Here is a 20,496-nt window from a genome sequence, read left to right as displayed (position 1 = left end):
TAGTTTGTTTCATCGTTTAATCGATGGCACATGAAAAGAGAAGTACAAGCAAACAAGAATCACATCAAATGATGATGGTGCTGTTGTAAATGTGCACAGGTACATTGTTCATTTATTTACTTCTGACTCTGATTCCATGCCTCATTGTGCAATAAAGCAACACAGAGAGACTGTTTACTTAATTTTCTTTGCATTGAACAGAGAACATACAATAGAAAACAAGATAGAAACAAGAACGCCTGATATCTGTTACTTTGCTGTGCTTAGCCCTGTAATAAATGAATCAGTGAATAAACTGTGACTCTGCAGACCTGGAAGTGTTCATGGTTGAGCAGGGTCACTGTGGGGTCACTGAACTCAGAGTCCTCCCCCTTCCAGCTGTTCTCCTCCAAGAAGAGAGGTGGGTCTTCCTGGAACTCGTCCATCTCCCTGAATGTGTTGTCCAGAGTGAAGGACAGGTAAATTATGCTTAGGGTTTAATAAAAATGAACCAAACGTCTCTTTATTTTTCAATTGTCATGATGTATTGCTTCATGAACTACACATGCTCACTCTTTCATGACATGCAAATAACAAGTAAATACATGATGTGTACAACTAGGCTGCAAATTAACATAAACATCAAATATCAGATGAAATAACCTGCATTAAATACATCTGTATCAATAACATGGATAATTAACAAAGACACAGATAAATATAACAAAATCGATGGTTTAAATACACTTATACTGCCATCTACTGGTAGAAATGGTAAACACTTTTACTCTGCGTCTCCTTATACAGGCTATGACTTTTTAATGAACAGGATGTTCCTCTAACAATTTTTACTGTAGTTGCAGTTTCTGCACGTACAACCTGTTTCCTATGCGGCCTCTGGCAATTATCAGAGTAAGGTAAACCCCAAATTAATTCATTTACTTATCTTTTCCATTCAGTCAACATAGAAGCATGTGATTACATAATGATAAATTATAGAAAAACACATTAAGGCATATCATCATTAAATTGACACTAAATATAGAGATTACATGTCAAGAATATATCGATATCTGAGATCAAAACCCTCTTAGCTCAATCAATATAAGGAAAGAAATCGTAACTCATCAAAGAGAATGAAACTTAAATGAGGATAAAACATATGAAGAAAAAGTCAATTATACTAAGATAAGATAGCACTTCCTATGTAGCTATAGATTATAAGAGTCCTGTTTCACATTTGTCAGTTGGGCGTGAAAACCAAAATATGCCTAAAAGTATCTAACGTGTCAGTGTCGAGAGATGCCCAAACCACCGTTGCTGTTGTGCTTTTTAAGGTCTCGCATCTCGCTCCTCGGGAAGTAGATGTGTTGGGCAGCATCAACGTTCATCTGCAGTACACAGCAGTACCACCGTTTTACTCTGTTTCAAGTATTTGTTTCATCTTCAATTGAATAGGGCGATTAATCAATTGGTGAACTAGAAGAATAGAGATCTGTTTTGGGTGTGGTGTGTCTCGGACATTTTTGGTGGATACCTCAATAGGCCAAGTCTTTGTGATGTGTGGCAGTTTATTCAAGAAAATGAAATCTACTCGAACTGAGGATGGATTCCGTCCTCTCTCCGACCATGGAAACTTCACTGATGACAATCATTTTTGGACAGAAGAGTGGTGTTTTGGAACAGCTCTTGGAAGCCAACGCTGCGATGATGGAAATCATGTGAGCAGATAAACTGCAGAGAATCAGAAGAATTGAGATACAGCAATACAAGTCAAATACAGGAATGTAATCACAATGCAATGCCACCACTCATTTTGAAGCTTTCTGCATTTAGGGGCATATTTTACTTTTGCTCGACATGTTTTTTCTCTCATATTACTGTCGCAGTTTAACAATTTTCAACAACCCTCCTCCCAAAGCAGTCTTCTGCAGACAGTGTCATTGGATGGGAACTTCATTTTACAAGACAGTGCCATGCTGGTGTGTCCAACATGCTAAAGAGCTGGTAGTCTGTCGCATTGGCTCCCAACCCAATTCCATTCTCTATATTCACTCTGTGTACTGTCTAACTCAGGGGCCAAATTTGATAATGTGAAAATGCCCAAGGGCCAACAGTCCCTGCTGACATTATAAACAATACAAGTAGCCCATACATACATTGTTATTTTATCATTTTATTTTCAATGACAGCAAATAGCAATGTAACCAAATGTAAGCATTCATGTCTGAACACATCTCAACAACTATTCTGCCTTTCTTTCACATCTTGAAAGTCAGATAACAAAGAACAAGCCATCTAAAAGCTAATTACATAGGAACCGATCAATATTCTCACCTCAAGACAATCTTAAATATGACTTAGTGAGGGTGATGAAAAGTTGTCTAACATTTAAATTCAACACACATGAAACAGGCTCACGAAAAAAATCAAGTTGTCTCTTCGTATCTGATGATAGCTCTTCAGTGTTACGAGCCAGGCAAACATTAGCAAACTCTGTCTTCTTCTCGGGGCAAATGTTTTCTGCTATTTTCATAACACAGTCTTTGATAACCTCACATTCCGTAAAAGGTTTGTCATGTTTAGCAATTACCACGGCCACTCCGCAGCTTACTTTGATGATGCTTTCATGTGAAAGGGACCGCTGCTGTGTGGCCAAGTTATCTTGGAGTTGCTTCACTTTTCTAGCTGGCTCGCTCTCTGATAGCTTGTTGTAGCATTAGCACGTTTGGTCTCGTAGTGTCTCTTTACATTATATTCCTTAAACAAGGCAACAGTCTCATGACAGATTAGGGAGACACAGTTGTTTCGGTTTTCGGTGAAAAAGATATTGCGATCTCCACCTCTCCTGGAAGCGGCGGCCCTCATTATCGACTTTCCTTTTTTTACTTGCCGTAGCCATGACAGTTCAAGGGTCAGACCCAATTTCTAACAGCCAGACAGTTACAGAGTGGTGCTGCCACCATGAGGTAAAAATAGGAATTGCATGTTGAATTTTTATGATTTATTCATTCCGTTTTGACTGTGCTGGCGGGCCATAAATAATGCATTTTAAGACAGAAGGCGCGGGCCGTATAAAATCTGACCTCGGGCCGTGATTGGCCCGCGGGCCGGACTTTGGACATGCCTGGTCTAACTGAATCATTCCACAGCCTGATGCTGCAGTTGCAGATTCCGCTAGTTGCCAAGAGGTAAATAAAGATCACTATGCTTTCCTAAAAAATTTATATACATGAAGAGGAACACTTTGTTATTACAAGTTTATTACCCCCCTCCCCATAATTTCCTTCTGACCTTTTTCATTGAACAACTTTCCTTGTCTGCCTTTCCAATGTACAGTCTTCTCTCCTTGACCCCATATTTCCTTTTTTCCACTCTTATTTTTTACTGCTAAGAAAGTACTCTACTTATTTTCAAAGTACTTGTAACACAACTACCATACTAGTTCTGTTTGGCAAGAAGTATCTGCTTCCTGAAAATACACTTCTCAGCAGAAATTGTACTTCCCGTTTGACAAAAAGTACTTTCCAAATGAATAATTGTTGAAACGTGCGAGTCACTCAGTGCTTGCAACAGTTTCTGGGAAGTCTGATCGCATGTGGGTGAGCGTGTTTGGCATCGGTGATGTTTTTAGAGAAGTGCCTCAGAAGTTTCCTCTTTCCTGACGTGGACGGACGCTCCAGTCACTCTGTCACTCAGTCACACACATGGGTTTCCTTTAGAACTGAATTCAGTCACCTTTATTACGAAAACAAGAGAACATTGTATTTTATATATGCAATTCTTTACGGAGATGACACAGCAATTCGCAAACAGACCCTAGAATGGCAGTAGATACGCCAAAACGAATGAATAATAAATAATTCAAACAGGTTTTTTTCCCCCTCGACACATCGCAGACAGGCCCATCCCATTTCATACAATCTGGTAGTACAATATTTATTTTTCAGTTCAAGTGTTACATGTCGAGCAACAAACGTACAGTTGTCTTCAGCCACGAATGTAATGCAGAGATAAAGAGTTAAGACGAGCCCAATGACGCATTGAACACTACAGAAATATCAAATTGTGTGTGTGTATGAATGTGTGTGCACGTGTGCACACACATTCATACACACACGCGTTGCACTTTAGATGCAGTGAGACACTGCTGTGTGGAGGTTGGTGAGCAATAAAAAAAAGAAACCCACCTTCAAATGGGGACAGACTGACAGACAGACACATGCTGACACAAACCGCAACGGAAATCACAGAAAGGAAAAGAGAAAGCAGAAAAAGGTGCATACAGACAGAAACCTTAATGAAACTAATTTACCTGTGGGAATGCAGAGAAACCGACACATTCTCACACACACACTTATCTCACAAAACTGCATTCAGAGGGCCAGATAAAAGAGTAGTCTCAGAGATCTGGGATAAAGGGGTGTGGTCGGGGGCCGGGTTGAATGATGGCCTATCTGTAGAATTAGCCATCGATAAACTGGACAGTATGACAAGAAGGATGCTTTATTTGTTTTTGGTAGTGCGGCTATACTATGTACAGTACAAATGCGGGCAACTTCATCTTGTTCTCACGGGGACGTGTGAGCCACGTCGTCCCCCTGTCCTGTGTACTTTGTGGCAGGTGGCGTTTGGAGGGGGTGGTTTCATCTCTCAGCAGCATCCTCCTGGCGAGGGCTTGACAGTGGTGCCAGGGGTCAGCTTCACGTTGGACTTCTCCCCTCCTCCTGCCGTTGCCCCGGGGCCCATCCTCTTCTTGATCTCAGCGGCCATGGTCATGAAGGCCTGCTCCACGTTGGTGGCATTCTTGGCGCTGGTTTCCAAAAATGGGATGCCCAGAGAGTCTGCAAACTCCTGGACACAATGGAGGACAGGGAAATTGCATTTTAGGCATTTTTTAAAGTTGTGAGGTTCTTTACATATTTTTTTTGTTCTTAAGTTTTGTAGTGAAAAGCAAAATACTATGAAATGGTGGAAAAAATTACATTCTAAAATATGTCAGTCGCATGGGCCACTTTGGCTTCAGTTAACACGATATGGAGACCATAAAATACTGACATAACAGACGCCAGAAAAGTGTTGTTCAGATCTGCCTTTGATAGAAACGACACACTTGAATATAGCATCTTTTTATTTGATTTTTATATTTCATCAAATACATTAAAAGTGTTTGTATTTACTAGTTATGTTAAATATTACCAGATGGTGATTTTCTGTTTATTTCTTGTACAACTAATGCATATCTATATATTCATATGTATTCATCGTTACTGAGGGGGGCTTTTTAAAATCTTATTTGACCAAAAAACTTCTTATGCGCAAAATTATTATTATTTAAAATAAAATACAATCTTAGTTGGATTGTAAAATTGCAAAATCAAAAGAAACATGCCAATTATAAATAATTAACAGATTAAATTAGTTCTTAAAAATAAAATCAATATTTTGAATAGATTATAGATTTATGAAATTAAATAAAACAATCACTTTCAATGCTCCATTTACGTTAAAGATCACTTTGAATGATTTTGAACTAATGATGTAGTAGATAAGCAAAGATTTAAAAATCTGGGTGGTACACATTTGGTTATGGGATGTACCGCAAAAAAAACCTAATCTTTTCTATTCACGTTTGCTATATTATGGAGAGGTAGGACTTGGCTGTGACTCTGGGTCATACCTCGGCATGGGATCAGCCTATTTGAGTCTCTCACTTTAATAAGAAGTTATCTTTTAACTATCTACTTTGTGTCATACTAATGTATTGAGACAAAAACAGTCTGAAGCATGAAAAGGTTTATGTACAAAAGCTTCTTTGTGTGGGAGTGAATACCCAGGAAGCCGTACCTTTGCCGTCGTGTAATCCACCACCTTCTTTGTTGTCAGGTCGCACTTGTTCCCAACCAAAAGCTTGTTGACATTTTCACTGGCATAGCGGTCGATCTCCTGTAGCCACTGTTTGACGTTGTTGAAGGACTCCTGAGACACGGGACAGTTTAACATCAGTGCTGCGCTGAATCTGCTACAGGACAACAGCAGCTTCCACGGAGCCAGAGTTTATATTTTTTTGTTTGCAATGCAATGTGTTTCAGCACTTTTTTTGATGGGAAGTCAGTTTGAAACCCTGCGAGGACAGAACACGATACGAGACAAGAATGATGCAGTTTATGAACATTGAGAGTTACGCAAGCGGGGCCTTATCCTTCCATATCTCAAGCTGAACATGAAGAGGACAGTGGGGCTGCAGCATGGACTGCTTAGAGTTGGCTTACTGATTTGGGTTGTTCTTGCTAAGAATTTCCAAGCTGGAAGCCCTGGGCAATGGTAATATCATTTTGTTTCAACCACATGGTTTCAGGGGGGAAACTCCTCTAGTTCCACCACCAATTATTAAACCATCTTTTGATTGTAAAATAAAAACCAGAACTAGTTCCCGATGTGTCAGGAATTAATGTGGTAAAGTGGAGTTTTGGCAGAGGGGGCCCAGTGGAGGGCCCCCTCTGCCAAAACTCCACTTTACCACATTAATTCCTGACACATCGGGAACTAGTTCTGGTTTTTATTTTACAATCAAAAGATGGTTTAATAATTGGTGGTGGAACTAGAGGAGTTTCCCCCCTGAAACCATGTGGTTGAAACAAAATGATATTACCATTGCCCAGGGCTTCCAGCTTGGAAATTCACAGTGAACATCGTGAGCTAACAAGGCTGCCTTTATAGATCATGTTTAGCAAACACTGGGAGACACCTTGTAGTAAAATCAGACAGGTTTTAGACACTTCACTGCCTTATACCTAAATGCGGTCTGTCTCCATCTGTCTGTACCGTTGTTTTCTCCCCACCTGCATTCTGTGAAGCCCCGCCCCCTACACTCAAGAAAACTAGAAATACTGCCTTGTGGTTGTGTGCCAACCAGCCAAGCTGCATTCTACATCCATGTCTGTCCTCACTTCATCCAATGGGAAATCTGTGTGAAATTGTCGTAATTAGCATATGCATTAATGCGCTACGGCTCAAAACGTGTTTTGTGAAGTCACACTGACCTTTGACCACCACATTCTAATCAGTTCATTCTTGAGTCCAGGTGGACGTTTGTGCCAAATTTGAAGATTTTCATGTTTGCGTCCTCTGACTCAAATAGTTCTTGCGTAAAACCTCCATTTAGAAAGTCATACAGTGAGAAATCCATTGAGGAAGAAGGACCCATTTCCCCTCATCACAGAGCAGAGAGCATTGATTTGAGTAAAGTGAACACACTTCTTTCCCAAATGGAAGAAACTTGCTTGTTCTTTTACACTCATAAATACCATTCTACCTCTGCACATACAAGTAGACTCTTCCTTTGGAAAGTGTTAAAATATCTAACCATGTCATCTGACAGGGTTCCTGGGAGACACCAGCAAAATGAGAAATTGTTCATCTCTCTGCATTTCAGTTCATAAGAAACCAGGCCAATAAGATTATGTCTCGCCACTGTGGCGGGTGATTGGTGGGCAAAATCTCATCTCCCATGGTATTAATAAGTAGTTCTTATAGGTAGAATATGGTGTAATGTTACACTGACCTGGTCTGTGACATCGTACACTACGATGATACCATGAGCACCTCTGTAGTAGCTGGATGTGATTGTACGAAACCTCTCCTGACCCGCCGTATCCCACTGTCAAAGGAAAAAGATGAATACAGTTGATGAAAACTTGACAAAAACAACACTTTTTGAATATCTTTAAATGTGAGCATCAATAGTCAAATACAAATTCAAGTATATAGTGCTAATTAATAGTTTAATTCTTTATTTTTTCAACAAATACACAAGTATATTTTGACTAAACAGATGTCCTCAGAAACTGACTTTCTGAGTGAGCCATGGTTACTGAAGGACACTGATATGAAATTGAAGCAGTAGGTTACTTACAATTTGAAGTTTAATGGTCTTTCCATCTAGTTCTATGGTTCGTATTTTGAAGTCCACACCAATAGTGCTAATGTAACTTTCTGTGTATGTGTCATCCTGCGAAAAGAAACAGTCAGTTAGTTGGCTCACACATCCTGTTCACTTCCTTCCTTCTTCACTGCATACACAGCATCAGTCACTACTAGCGCCTGTGGGAAGTAGCCACGGTTTTGGCACAGGGAATGTTTAAATTGTATACAAACATGGAGCATGTTTCACAGTAAATGAATGAGTTACAGGCAAGTTAACTGCTTGAGTTTGTTTGGTATAAGTTAGTTTCTTGTTGAGTTAATGAGAAACCCAGTAAAGACATATATTCTGAAGACAGCTTTCAACAGTGCCTGAAATCACCACATAGTTCAAAACTTAAAATAGAGTTCATATAAAACATACTGTTTGTATTGTTTGGGGAAACTCACTGCAAATCGGAGAAGAAGGCAAGACTTTCCAACACCAGAGTCACCAATGAGGAGCAGCTTGAATAAATAGTCACTGTCAGGGAAAAGTAAAAAAAGAAGAAAAAAAAAGTAGTTAGGGGACATCCAGAAATAGTAGTGTCACTTATTGAGGTGTATGCTGTACATGCTTTGAAGTATACTTTTTCATCCAGCAAAAGATGCTGGGGAACTACGCCTCCAAAATGTCCTTTTTGTTTTTAGTTCAGGTTCATCTGGTTATTTGTCAGTTGGATCCATTTGTGAAGTTGACGGGTCCGTCGAACTTTCCATCCCACAGTCAAACAACTGAATTTGCTTTTGTCTTTAAGAGAGATGCCAGTGAGTATGCACGTACAGTGTTGTCTGGTTCCGACTGTCACAGAAATATTTAATACCACTAATGCAACAATGATTTAAAAAAATATTTTTTAGGGTGTACATTTTGTTGCCCCTATTTTTTATATGTTAATAAGTGGTTGCCACTGAGGCCAACCAAAGGCCAAGAGTTGGTTGACAATTTCTCGAAATGGTTGCCAATGGTAACCCAAAGATTTGCGAGATAATAAAGTCACAAATTTATGAGACAAAAACTTGGATATTACAGAGAGTGTAATGTAACTCAATGCAACCTCTGTCGGCGTTGTTAGCTGCTAGCCCCTATTTAGCCAAGCAGGACTGTGCTGCCCACTGGCAGATCCTGGCAATTTCAACAAGGTTTTTCTGGTCACAATGTCAACATCTACAAAGCTGATAGCATGCACACACACACACACACACACACGCACACACACACGGCGGGTCAAACGGGGAATCTTTAACGGCAAGCCTAGAGGGATAAATCACAAAGCGAACCCGGAGCGCGCTGAATTCACAATGCACAGGTTGAGCGAACTGCAATGCGGACTTGAAGACAGCCTCCACAGGAGGTCTGAGGATGGTTAGTTTCATCAAGGTCTGTGTTCCTTTGGTGTTGAAGGGCTGAAATGGACCAAGTGGGAAAACTCCCTTGGTTTGCTGATTGTTTCAAGATGGTTACTAAGTAAAACTTTCCAACAATGATCTCAACATCAGGTTCACAAAAGTGACTCGACCAAGCTCAGACCGAGCGGCTGCTTTTTAAGGCGTTACCAGTCTAATAGGCTTAATCTTCACATATTTTAAGATTGGAGTGGAGGTATTTTCAGTCCCTAGAATTGTGTAGTCTACTGTGGGCTGTGGATGACAGATGCTCAGTTTCCATTCTCAAAGAGCATTGTTGAGGAATAGAACAACATGCATACCTAGGGTAGGGCATTCTACTATTTCATTAAGCCTAGTGACCCACCTTAACACTGTCATGCAACAAGGCGGGTCTAGACAGCCTGCAACCAACATACAAGCTAAACTTCTTCCGGCATTTCTTGTCATTACACCCAAATAAAATTAGGCAATATAATGATCATCTTTCACTTCCCAATACACACAGAACAATATCTGAGCTCAGCTATAAAACTCTTTATCAACAACCTGCTCGTGTTCAGCCTCTTTGTTTCTTCCTTTTCCTACTGATCCTCTGCAGCACCACACTCCTAAAGCTGAAAACACACTACCACCGCAGCACATCATATGACACGCAGCAAGTGCCGCCCTTGCACCAATAGGAAGCTCTACGGCTTTCTATTGGCTCTAGCTCTGCAGCGTGTCAACAGAAAAATGCATGACTTTTACATGAAACAGAATATTTGTACATTGTAATCCAACAACTTTTACAAAATTAAAAAAGGTCAGAGTACTTCTTCCACCTCTGTAATCGCTTTGAATCAAGTGTGGACACCCACTAATTCAATTTAATTGATCAATTTAAGAGCTAATCTGTTGAGTTGGCTCGCCAGGCGACACTTTTGTTTGTCGCCATTATCTTTATAATGACGGGATTGTGTGTTGTTAGCTTGAACGCAACAACCAGTCCCTCTCGGTCTCTCCTCGTCCATCCTTTGACACATACAACATCAAGACGTGAGGAAAGGAAGTCGAGCTGCCACGGGAGCAGAGAAGAAGAGCTGGTACAGGAGCCGAGATGTACAAGCAGGAAGCGAGAGGGAAAATAATCATTTCTACTCTTTTCTTTGAATTTCAAGGACTTCTCTTGCATGTTTTTAGCCCTAGGTGTTAAACCTTGAGCAAGGACATGGACTTCTTGAATTGTAGTAATTCTCCTCCACACCAGCCCTCTGTTGCCTCTCAGTCAATGAGCTTGTAGATGGCTTCAATTTTAAAGTTAAAAATATTATTGATGCCATTGCACCCACTAAAGTGAAGGTTGTCTCGGGTAAGCAAAGATATCCTTGGCGAAATGCTACGCTGGTCAAAATAGAGAAACGAGAGTGTCGGAAAGCTGAGCGCAGGTGGCGAAAAATGAATCTCCAGGTTCACTGTGACATCTATAAAGAGAGACTTCGCAATTATAATTTGGAACTTAGAAATGCAAGGCAGTCATTCTTCTCTGACATCATAACCAAAAACAAGAACAACACACGCGCCTTATTTGCTACCGTCGACAGGCTAACAAACCCTCCAGTGTCGGTAGCTGCTGAACTCCAATCCACCTGGGCATGCAATCAATTTGCCTCCTTTTTTACTGACAAAATTCAGAAAATTAGACAAGCAGTCAGTGCATCCACATCAACCACAGGATATGTGTTGTCCCGATCTCTGAATAACATCCATTCAAATATCATGACACAATTTCATTCAATCGACCGTAGAAGCCTAGAAGACATTATACAACAACTGAAGTCATCCTCCTGCTGCTTGGATATTCTACCAACACACTTTTTCAAAAATATTTCAAACTGCATGACCACTGATCTTTTACAAATTGTAAACACATCACTTCTCTCAGGTGTCTTCCCACAAGCCCTAAAAACTGCAGTTATTAAACCGCTCCTATAGAAGGCTAGTTTAGACTCCGCAACGATGAAAAATTATAGGCCAATATCAAACCTCCCATTTTTGAGTAAAATAATTGAAAAAGCGGTTTTCCAACAGCTGACCAACTTCTTGGCCGTAAATAACTGCTTTGATGTTTTCCAGTCAGGCTTTCGACAGCACCACAGCACTGAAACTGCTCTTGTTAAGGTTTTCAACGACATCCACTTAAACATAGACAATGGCAGAAGTTCAGTTTTAGTGTTACTGGATCTCAGTGCTGCATTCGACACAGTCGACCATGCCATACTCCTAGAAAGACTAAAAATCTGGGTGGACTCTCTGGCACAGCACTTACCTGGTTTGAATCCTACTTGAAGGACCGAGAATACTTTGTGTCTGTAGCTGATTACACATCAGAGCTGACTAAAATGACATGTGGTGTTCCCCAAGGTTCAATACTGGGGCCTATTCTGTTCAACATCTACATGCTTCCACTAGCTCAGATTATGGAAAACAATAAAGAGTGTTACCATAATTATGCAGACGACACACAAATCTACATAACTATGTCACCAGGGGACTATAATCCCATACAAGGGCTGGGTAACTGCATTGAACAAATCAACAACTGGATGTGCCAGAATTTTCTTCAATTAAACAAAGACAAAACAGAAGTAATTGTTTTTGGTACCAAGGACGAACAATTGAAAATCACCGCTCAGCTTCAATCACTGATGTTAAAACCCACAAACCAAGCCAGAAATCTAGGTGTAGTTATGGATTCAGACCTCAACCTGAACAGCCATATCAAGACAATTACAAAATCAGCCTACTATCACCTGAATAATATATCAAGGATTAGAGGACTTATGTCTCAACAGGATTTGGAAAAACTTGTCCACGCATTTATCTTCAGCAGACTGGACTACTGTAACGGTGTGTTTACAGGTCTCTGTAAAAAGTCCGTCAGAAAGCTGCAGCTGATTCAGAACGCTGCAGCTCGAGTCCTCACTAAGACCAGGAGGGTGGATCACATCACCCCAGTTCTGATGTCTTTGCACTGGCTTCCTGTCCAACAAAGAATTGACTTTAAAATCCTGCTGTTGGTTTACAAAGCACTGAATGGTTTAGGGCCAAAATACATCTCTGATCTGCTGCTACCTTATGAACCATCCCGACCCCTTAGGTCGTCTGGGACCGGTCTACTATCTGTTCCCAGAGTCAGAACTAAACATGGAGAAGCAGCGTTCAGTTTTTCTGCTCCACATATCTGGAACAAAGTCCCAGAAAGCTGCAGGTCTGCTGAGACCCTCAGCTCATTTAAATCAAGATTGAAGACTTTTCTGTTTGCTGCTGCCTTTAATTAAACCACATTCAATTCATATATTCATCTATTTCCTGCATTTCTGCATTTTACTACTGTATTTTATTTCTTACACTGTTTTTTTTTTATGTTTTAATGCAATGAATGTTCTTAATTGTTTTTAAATCTCCTTTTCTTTTGATGTTTTTAATGGTTTTATGTGAAGCACTTTGAATTACCTTGTTGTTGAAATGTGCTATACAAATAAACTTGCCTTGCCTAAAGAAGAATATGCTACCTCCCAGTTTAAGTAAGACACTGTTGTCCTGGTTACAAATACATTCTAGGATATGAAACTTGCTAGTACATCTCAATCACACAAAACAGCATATGTGATATTTGTAATAACCCAAAACCTCTAACAGTTTTATTAATGAGCATGTAACTGTCACTTAATCTTGCAATTTTGTCTCCGTGTTACTGTTCTTGTCATTTATTTTCTCTTTTTTTATTTAATTATTCATCATATTCTTAATTTAGTTGCCTCATATACCTCTTATTTATTCGACTTTCTAGTCATCTGTAATATTGCTGTATTTTTGCTGCTGTAAAAAGCAAATTTCCCCCCTGGGAATCAATAAAAGTTATTGTTCTAAATCTGATTGTTTATCTTATTGAAGTAAAACTAGCAAAGTAGTAAAAGTAAAGCGGAGAGGGTTGTTGACTTATTCATGAGTGAACAGAACATGTTAACAGTGGGCTTTAAGTTATGAAAATATGCTGAGAGTGACAGAGTCAGGTGTTGGGATGTGTGTGTTTTTTTTTTTATATATATATATATATATCCGTTTATGAGTTTGAGTGATTTGTTACCATAACTGGAGATCAATATAATTTATACAACAATGTTCATCAGACCTGCTTTTCTGCAGTGCTATGTAATTCTTTTTTTTCTGATTATATTTAAAGTTAAATCATGATGACTATACTACACGTTAACAATGCTTGAAGTTACAAGTTATGATATTCTACTGTGATTGAATGTTTTTACAATTTAATAGCTAAATAAAGACATGCTATTCATAGCGAGTCATGCTACAATTCATCTAATTTCATTGTAACACATAGGCCTGGCCTACACGAAAGAGCAGTTTATAAGTTGACTGGATCCAATGTTGTGACAGTGAACGATACAGAAGATAAGGATCTACTCCTAATGCATCCACTTTAACAGAAAAATAAATCTAAAACATCTTCCTTTTAATTTTGACAGTGACGCTTATTGAGTAAGAAGAAGATCATGGACCTTGTTTAGGAGTATCTAGTCTACACCAAGCAGGTGAATCATTAATACAAGATGGGGAATAGAGTGGTCTCGCTGACGTCACGATCTCCTAAGATACGAGGTCTGTCCGCCATGTTGGAGTACATACAGATCCTACATGGCGGCGAGTAAACAAGGAAGTGCGGCGAAAATACCATACTTTGAAACACTGGAAAGTGCATCAAAGGTTCGCTACCTGGCCAAATTGAAGGTTATTGGTAATTTGGATCCCTATACGATGAGTGCAGATGGTTTCAGTGCCGATCCTACTTATCTTCCATCGGTAAACTACGCCAACATCTACACGTATCTCGTGAACACCCCCAGTCCTTACACAAAAGACGAGTTGGAGTGCTACAAAGGGCTCGACGCTTATAATCAGTTTGTCGGTGGATGGGTCCGAGACGTCAAAGCAACGGTCGTCGAGAATTCTCATCTCGTCATTGGAAGGGTAAATATATACAGATCTGGTCAGATATTAAGCAATATTCAATGTTTACTCAGTGCAAACAGACACGTGTGTTTGTGTACATGCATGTCATTGTGTGCGCGTGTGTAAGAATTAACTTTAAACTAACACCTAACTTCATCACACACACACACACACACACACACACACACACACACACACACACACACACACACACACACACACACACACACACACACACACACACACACACACACACACACACACACACACACACACACACGATCTGACGTTAAACTCATATCAAGCAATGCTGAGGCTGCATCTCTGTGTTTCGCCTGTTGTACACGCTCAACATGTCTCTGGTACCGACTGCTGTCACGGGCCGATGAAGCTTCGGTAACCTTCTCATGTCCAAGTTTTAGAGACTGAGACCAGTCTGGATTATCGGCATCTTGGAGCGTAGAGGGTTTACCTGAAACAGTTTGTAATAAACATTGAAATACAATTTCACCGAAGTAGTCTTATCGGATTAATTTATATTTCCTTTATTAAATACTGTCCACAAACGAATTTGTGAATAAAATCACTTACCACTTATAAAGTGATCCGCACATACTCTAGTGTACGCCAAATTCGATTCCTTTATATCGCGAGAGATGCGTGACAGCCATTTCTCGCGACGTCGCTTGGATAGCTCCTTCGTGTCATTTCCTTGATGTGTAATGACCGCTGGCAAACGAAAGAATGATTTCTTGTCTCTATCAGCTCTGCTGCCACAACCAAAGACAGCACAAAAGTTCACCATGATCGATAGGTTATGCGACTCAGTCGTGCATGCCAGTGGCTTTGTGTGTACTCCAACATGGCCTACAGCTAAAACTGTGACGTCACACGAGATCGCTCTATAGGGATCGAATATCACCATTTACAGAAATTACAAGATAATTAGGACTATATAGTTTTGAGATCGAAGAGTAGTAGAGTACCAGCTTGTCAAACAAGGAAAAACTGTACTCTAAAAACAATTTCCAATCCACCGATGTCAACATGTATGAATGCAAAACCAAAGGCCGATGAAATTTCTCAACACTGCTGTGTTGAAATCGAGGGCTTGTCCTACAGCACGTGACCTACACATGACTGAGAGGCTGCTTCAGCACTAGACCATATGACTAAAAACAGAGTCATGCCCAACACCAGGTAATAGCGTATAACCAATGGCTGTACCTGGACTGTAAACAGATAAATGCTGCTGCAGAGTATGTTTCCAGAAAATAAACAAGTAACCCATTACAATGACATACGCAGTCTGAAGTATAACCATCGACAACGGGGCAGGATATTTAAAAAAAATGTAACGTTGAATTAGGGAACCCTTGTTGTCGAGTCTTTTTTCGTAAATATTAAATGAATGATGGATACTTCAAGCGAGCTATTCTAATGTCGCTAATAAATGTGTAACGAAAACCACTATTAAGTGCAAAGATAGAAGTTCGCGTTAAGTAAGCAACTCAACAAGGCGCCTTTGTCCTGTAACGTTTTTTAAGGTTACGTTACACCTCGGCGTGAAACGCAGCGAGCCAAAACCAGCCACTTTGTTGGGCCGCTGGCCCAACAACTGGCTTAAAATGAAAATAAACATAGAGCAAATGAGAAATTTGTTACCAATATCTATCGAATGACAAGTGTTTACCCCAAACAATCCACCGACATCACTGGGAAATAGTTAGTGTCTCAGTCAGGTAGGCACAGGTGGACGTTAGGGTAAATGTCAGCTGATGTTAGCCGCTGAATTAGTTTGACTGCTAATTTCAAGTTATTTGTGCTGACTTACTTGTTAGCACAAAGCGCCCCTTAGCTAGCTGGCCAAAATGTAACAATGCTTCTTGAGTATGATACTTACTATTCGGGATTCATGGTTGACTCGTTGTATATCCTATCGCCTCTCGTCAAACGTCTCCTTTTCCCCTATCTGTAGATAAACAGCGGCGTTCAGATATGTAAACGGAAGCGCTGGCTAGCTTACACTGCTCCCAAAAACCACGACCGGCTAGTTGTTTGTCGGCAAAAATCCAAAATGGCTGCAACTCCAACCAGGAAACACTTAACATTAGCCAAGTCAGGAATAACGCAAAATACGTAGCTTGGTTTAACGGGTCTTTTCAAATCAGACTGTTGACACTGCAAACTTAAAGCAAATAAACAGGTGATATCTAGCTAACCTGGCCCCTTCTCTCTCTCACTCGGACTGTGTGTCGTTACCGCAACAGGGAACTGTCAAGCCCTGGGAAGGATTACGTCATTTAGTGAAACGTGGCAGAGGAGTCAGTGCCCGGTGTCATGTTGCATATTACACACAACTTCCGGTGAAATACGACGTTTATGCTGAAAAACGAAAACACAAGTAATATTTCCGGTCATATCCCAGTTGCATTTGACCAGCTTGACACATCAGCTTTGCATAGTTTACCATACAGTTCAACTGTACGCTTTGGTTGGCAGTTGATTACATACATGATTGACATTTGTATTGCTCTTAGTCGCGCCAACAGTATTTATTCGTGACAATAATCAGAATCATCATCATCAGAAGTGATCAATATAATGTAATTGTATTGCAAACACGCTCCTACTCATGCCAGAAACATCTGTTCTAATTCACCTATAATTAATTTGGACTCTTTCCAGCCTGTCAGCCTTCAAGACCTGATGGACTGAATTAACAAAACAAAGCCAACATATTGCCCTCTGGATATAATACCAACCTCACTATTTAAGAAAGTTCTGCTAACTGTTGGCCCTGCAGTAACATCTATTGTCAATTCCTCATTGTCTACAGGAATTGTCCCTTCCTATTTCAAACATGCCACTATCCAGCCCATATTAAAGAAACCTAACTTAGATCCAGCTTTGCCCATGAACTACAGGCCCATATCAAAACTGCCTTTCCTGTCCAAAATTTTAGTGAAAGTGGTGGCCAAACAACTTACTGCTGCACTGGAGAGGCACAACATGTACGATAAGTTCCAGTCTGGGTTTCGTAAGCAACACTCTACTGAAACCGCTCTCCTGAGGGTTTCAAATGACATTCTCATGTGTGCTGATGCAGGTGACTGCTCTGTGTTAGTTCTTCTGGACCTCAGTTCTGCATTTGACACTGTAGAGTCGACCATGACATCCTGATTAAGAGGCTTCGTGATTGGGTGGGCATATCTGGCATAGCGTTAGACTGGTTCACGTCTTACCTCAATGACAGAAGTTTCAATGTCTCTGTGGGTGATTTTGTGTCTGTTACCTCTCCACTGTCTTGTGGTGTACCGCAGGGCTCGGTTCTGGGGCCTCTGTTATTTTCCCTTTATCTGTTACCTTTGGGGCCGATTATAAAAAGTTATAATGTGTCCTATCACTTATATGCAGACGACATCCAACTTCATCTGTCATTCAAACCCAGCGAGGCATTCACATTAACTCGGCTCTTGGACTGTGTCAATGCCATCAGAGACTGGACGGCAGAAAACTGCTTACAACTCAATGACTCTAAGACGGAGGTCCTAGTTATTGCTCCAGAGGAGTTTGTCCCCATGATCAGGCAGATTATTGGTCCACTCTCCTCTGCTGCCCATTGCAACCTGCGCAATCTTGGGATTTTCTTTGATCGATCCATGTCGTTTGACCAACATGTTAAGCAGCTGTCCAGGTCATGTTTCTTCCATCTAAGAAATATCAGTAAACTGAGATCTGTAGTGTCAACACCTGAATTAGAGATGATCATACACACATTTATCTCCTCTCGCATTGACTACTGTAACTCACTTTTCACATCACTCAGTGTTCTGCTCTTAACCGTCTGCAGGTCATCCAAAACGCTGCCGCCAGATTACTCACCAGGACAAATCGACGGTCTCACATCACCCCCATACTCCGATCTCTCCACTGGCTCCCTGTAGCATCTCGGATACACTTCAAAATTCTCACCATCACTTACAGAGCACTTCACGGTCAGGCTCCGGCTTATGTAGCTGATCTACTTCGCCCCTATTCACCCGCCCGCACTCTCAGGTCAAACGCTCTAGGTCTTCTGTCAGTCCCACGCACACGATTTAAGACCCGTGGTGACCGAGCCTTTGAGGCAGTGGCGCCGAGGCTCTGGAATGCTCTGCCTGCAACTCTGCGCCTCGCAGATACTGTGAATACTTTTAAAAACCAGGTCAAAACCCACCTTTTTAGGCTGGCATTTGAGTAAAAATCCATGTCCTAGACCTGCTCTTAAAATATGTTTTACATTTTTATTTTATTTTTTATAATTTTTTATTTTTTATTTTTTTCTCTGTGTATGTCATTTATTGACCATAGGGTCACATTGTGTTTTTTATGCTTTTAAATTTCTGCTCTGTTAAGCACTTTGTGATGTTATGTCTTTGAAAAGCGCTCTATAAATAAATTTCATTCATTCATTCAATCATAGTTGTGACATCACTGGTTTTGTTGCTTTAGGAAGTAGGCGTGAATAGGAAGACATGTAGCTCATGTCAGTACCTGTACACTGTAGGCTACTATTAATGAGTCAATAAAAAAAGAAGGTATTTTTGCATTTTTTCCTCAATGACACATGTAGGGAGTCATTGTACTGTACAACGTTTTGGGCCTTATGGTATATAGTATATGCTTGACAAACAGTCAGTAACTGTCTGAGACACTGCGAGTCTTCCTCCGCAGTTCAACAGTTATTTTTATTAAATTTTTTAAAGTTCAGTCGCAATTGTTTCAACAAATAAATGTACATATTTTTACGGTTTATGTCAAATCAACGTATTACTCTGTTGTTAAAAGGGCATTACCTTTGGTGATGAGCGCAATATGACTTGTTTAACACTAGAAGTTTATGATTTGACTTCATGGTAATTGTCTTGACTTGGAATTTGAGTGCACAGACTGACTTGGGACTTGCAAAACAAGGACTGGTCCCACCTGTCCCTACACTGCTCCACATCTTCCTGTCTGTGTTGACGTCTAGTTCACCTGGGATCCTGCCATGGATCACAGAGGGTGCACCCTTGATGGCCCCGGCAGCTAGCCCCCGGTTATGTGGTGCGATTTGCTCATATATGAGGGAATGGGTTGTACTGAGTGGGAGACAGGAGCGTTTGCCTTGTCAACCGACCTCTACAGGGGCGCGTCGCTAGAAGACACTGAGCGGCTGCTTCACGGTCCATGATCTCCACCTTAGTGCTGCCATACCTCAGGGCTGTGACGTCAGGTTTAATGTGGGCGTTCCGTACACTTAAGCGGCACGCTTCTTTTTTCCTCTCTGGGTTTAAATGATCTGTTCAGTAAGCTTCGGTATCCCTCTCTTCACATGAACGCCTGTGCACTCTTTCCACACTCCATGAACTGCTCCCATAACATTGATGGCCTTGTCGACGTTCTCCATCCCCAACACCAAGATTCCATCTGGAAACACGAGCAGCTGCTTTCACTCATAATTGGCAATACAAAGATCAGACTGACTGGAGAATATGCAGGCCAGACACAGCTGTTCATGGCCTCAAATATTGATTGTCTGATTTCACAGGAGTGGGCCATCACGATAGTTATCCGTTTTCGAAACCGCTATTCGACAGTGTTGGGATAAATGATACATTAATAAACGTACAATCCAATTTGTCAATTAATAATTCCATGCTCTTATTATGACTTTTTAAAGCTACTACGAGGAACTTCCATTTTGTAATGATTTTGGCGGTCCTGTGGACAGAAACGGTAGTGTTTCCGAGCACCAGAGTCCCTTTAGAAAACCTCTCATTTTACTGCAGCACGGTCTGACAGTCTGTCCCACTCAGTCCTGGTTCTGGTTCTCCCGTGACTCCCTTCCCCCCAGGGGGCCCAGCAATACGGCCCGGGTCTCCAGCAGTGTGGTGTCGGTGTTTGCTCCAAGCGGGGACTGCAGGAGCAGCGAGGTGAAGCTCTGCTGCTGGCCAGAGGAGGAGCCGCTGCTGCCGGGCGCGGTGCTCTACACTTCATGCCGGAGCCAAAGATCTGGGTCCGTTTACGGTGGTGGGCTGGTCGCTGGATGCATTTACAGCCATTGTGCTGCTGATTTTAGTTGATGAAATCAAGTCTAAAGGCTTTCTGCAATGCTATAATATCATCTGTGTG

The 20,496-nt window shown here is 41.0% G+C and overlaps 1 protein-coding gene across 1 annotated transcript; it reads right to left on the bottom strand.

Annotated features, from left to right (window-relative positions):
• Positions 1-4,464: 4,464 nt before the first annotated feature.
• On the bottom strand, positions 4,465-16,621 carry LOC306785834 (ras-related protein ORAB-1-like). Its single transcript, XM_079280352.1, has 6 exons — positions 16,244-16,621; positions 8,353-8,425; positions 7,895-7,990; positions 7,544-7,639; positions 5,827-5,958; positions 4,465-4,833 (listed from the first exon to the last, which is right to left on the bottom strand). The coding sequence occupies exons 1-6, from the start codon at positions 16,255-16,257 to the stop codon at positions 4,633-4,635; spliced, it is 612 nt and encodes a 203-aa protein (XP_079136478.1). The 5' UTR covers positions 16,258-16,621; the 3' UTR covers positions 4,465-4,632.
• Positions 16,622-20,496: the final 3,875 nt, after the last annotated feature.

This window comes from Melanostigma gelatinosum (assembly GCF_949748355.1).
Source record: "Melanostigma gelatinosum genome assembly, chromosome: 12".
Taxonomy (NCBI): domain Eukaryota; kingdom Metazoa; phylum Chordata; class Actinopteri; order Perciformes; family Zoarcidae; genus Melanostigma; species Melanostigma gelatinosum.
The sequence above is the reverse complement of the archived record's forward strand: the minus strand, read 5'-3'. Positions and strand labels throughout refer to the sequence as shown.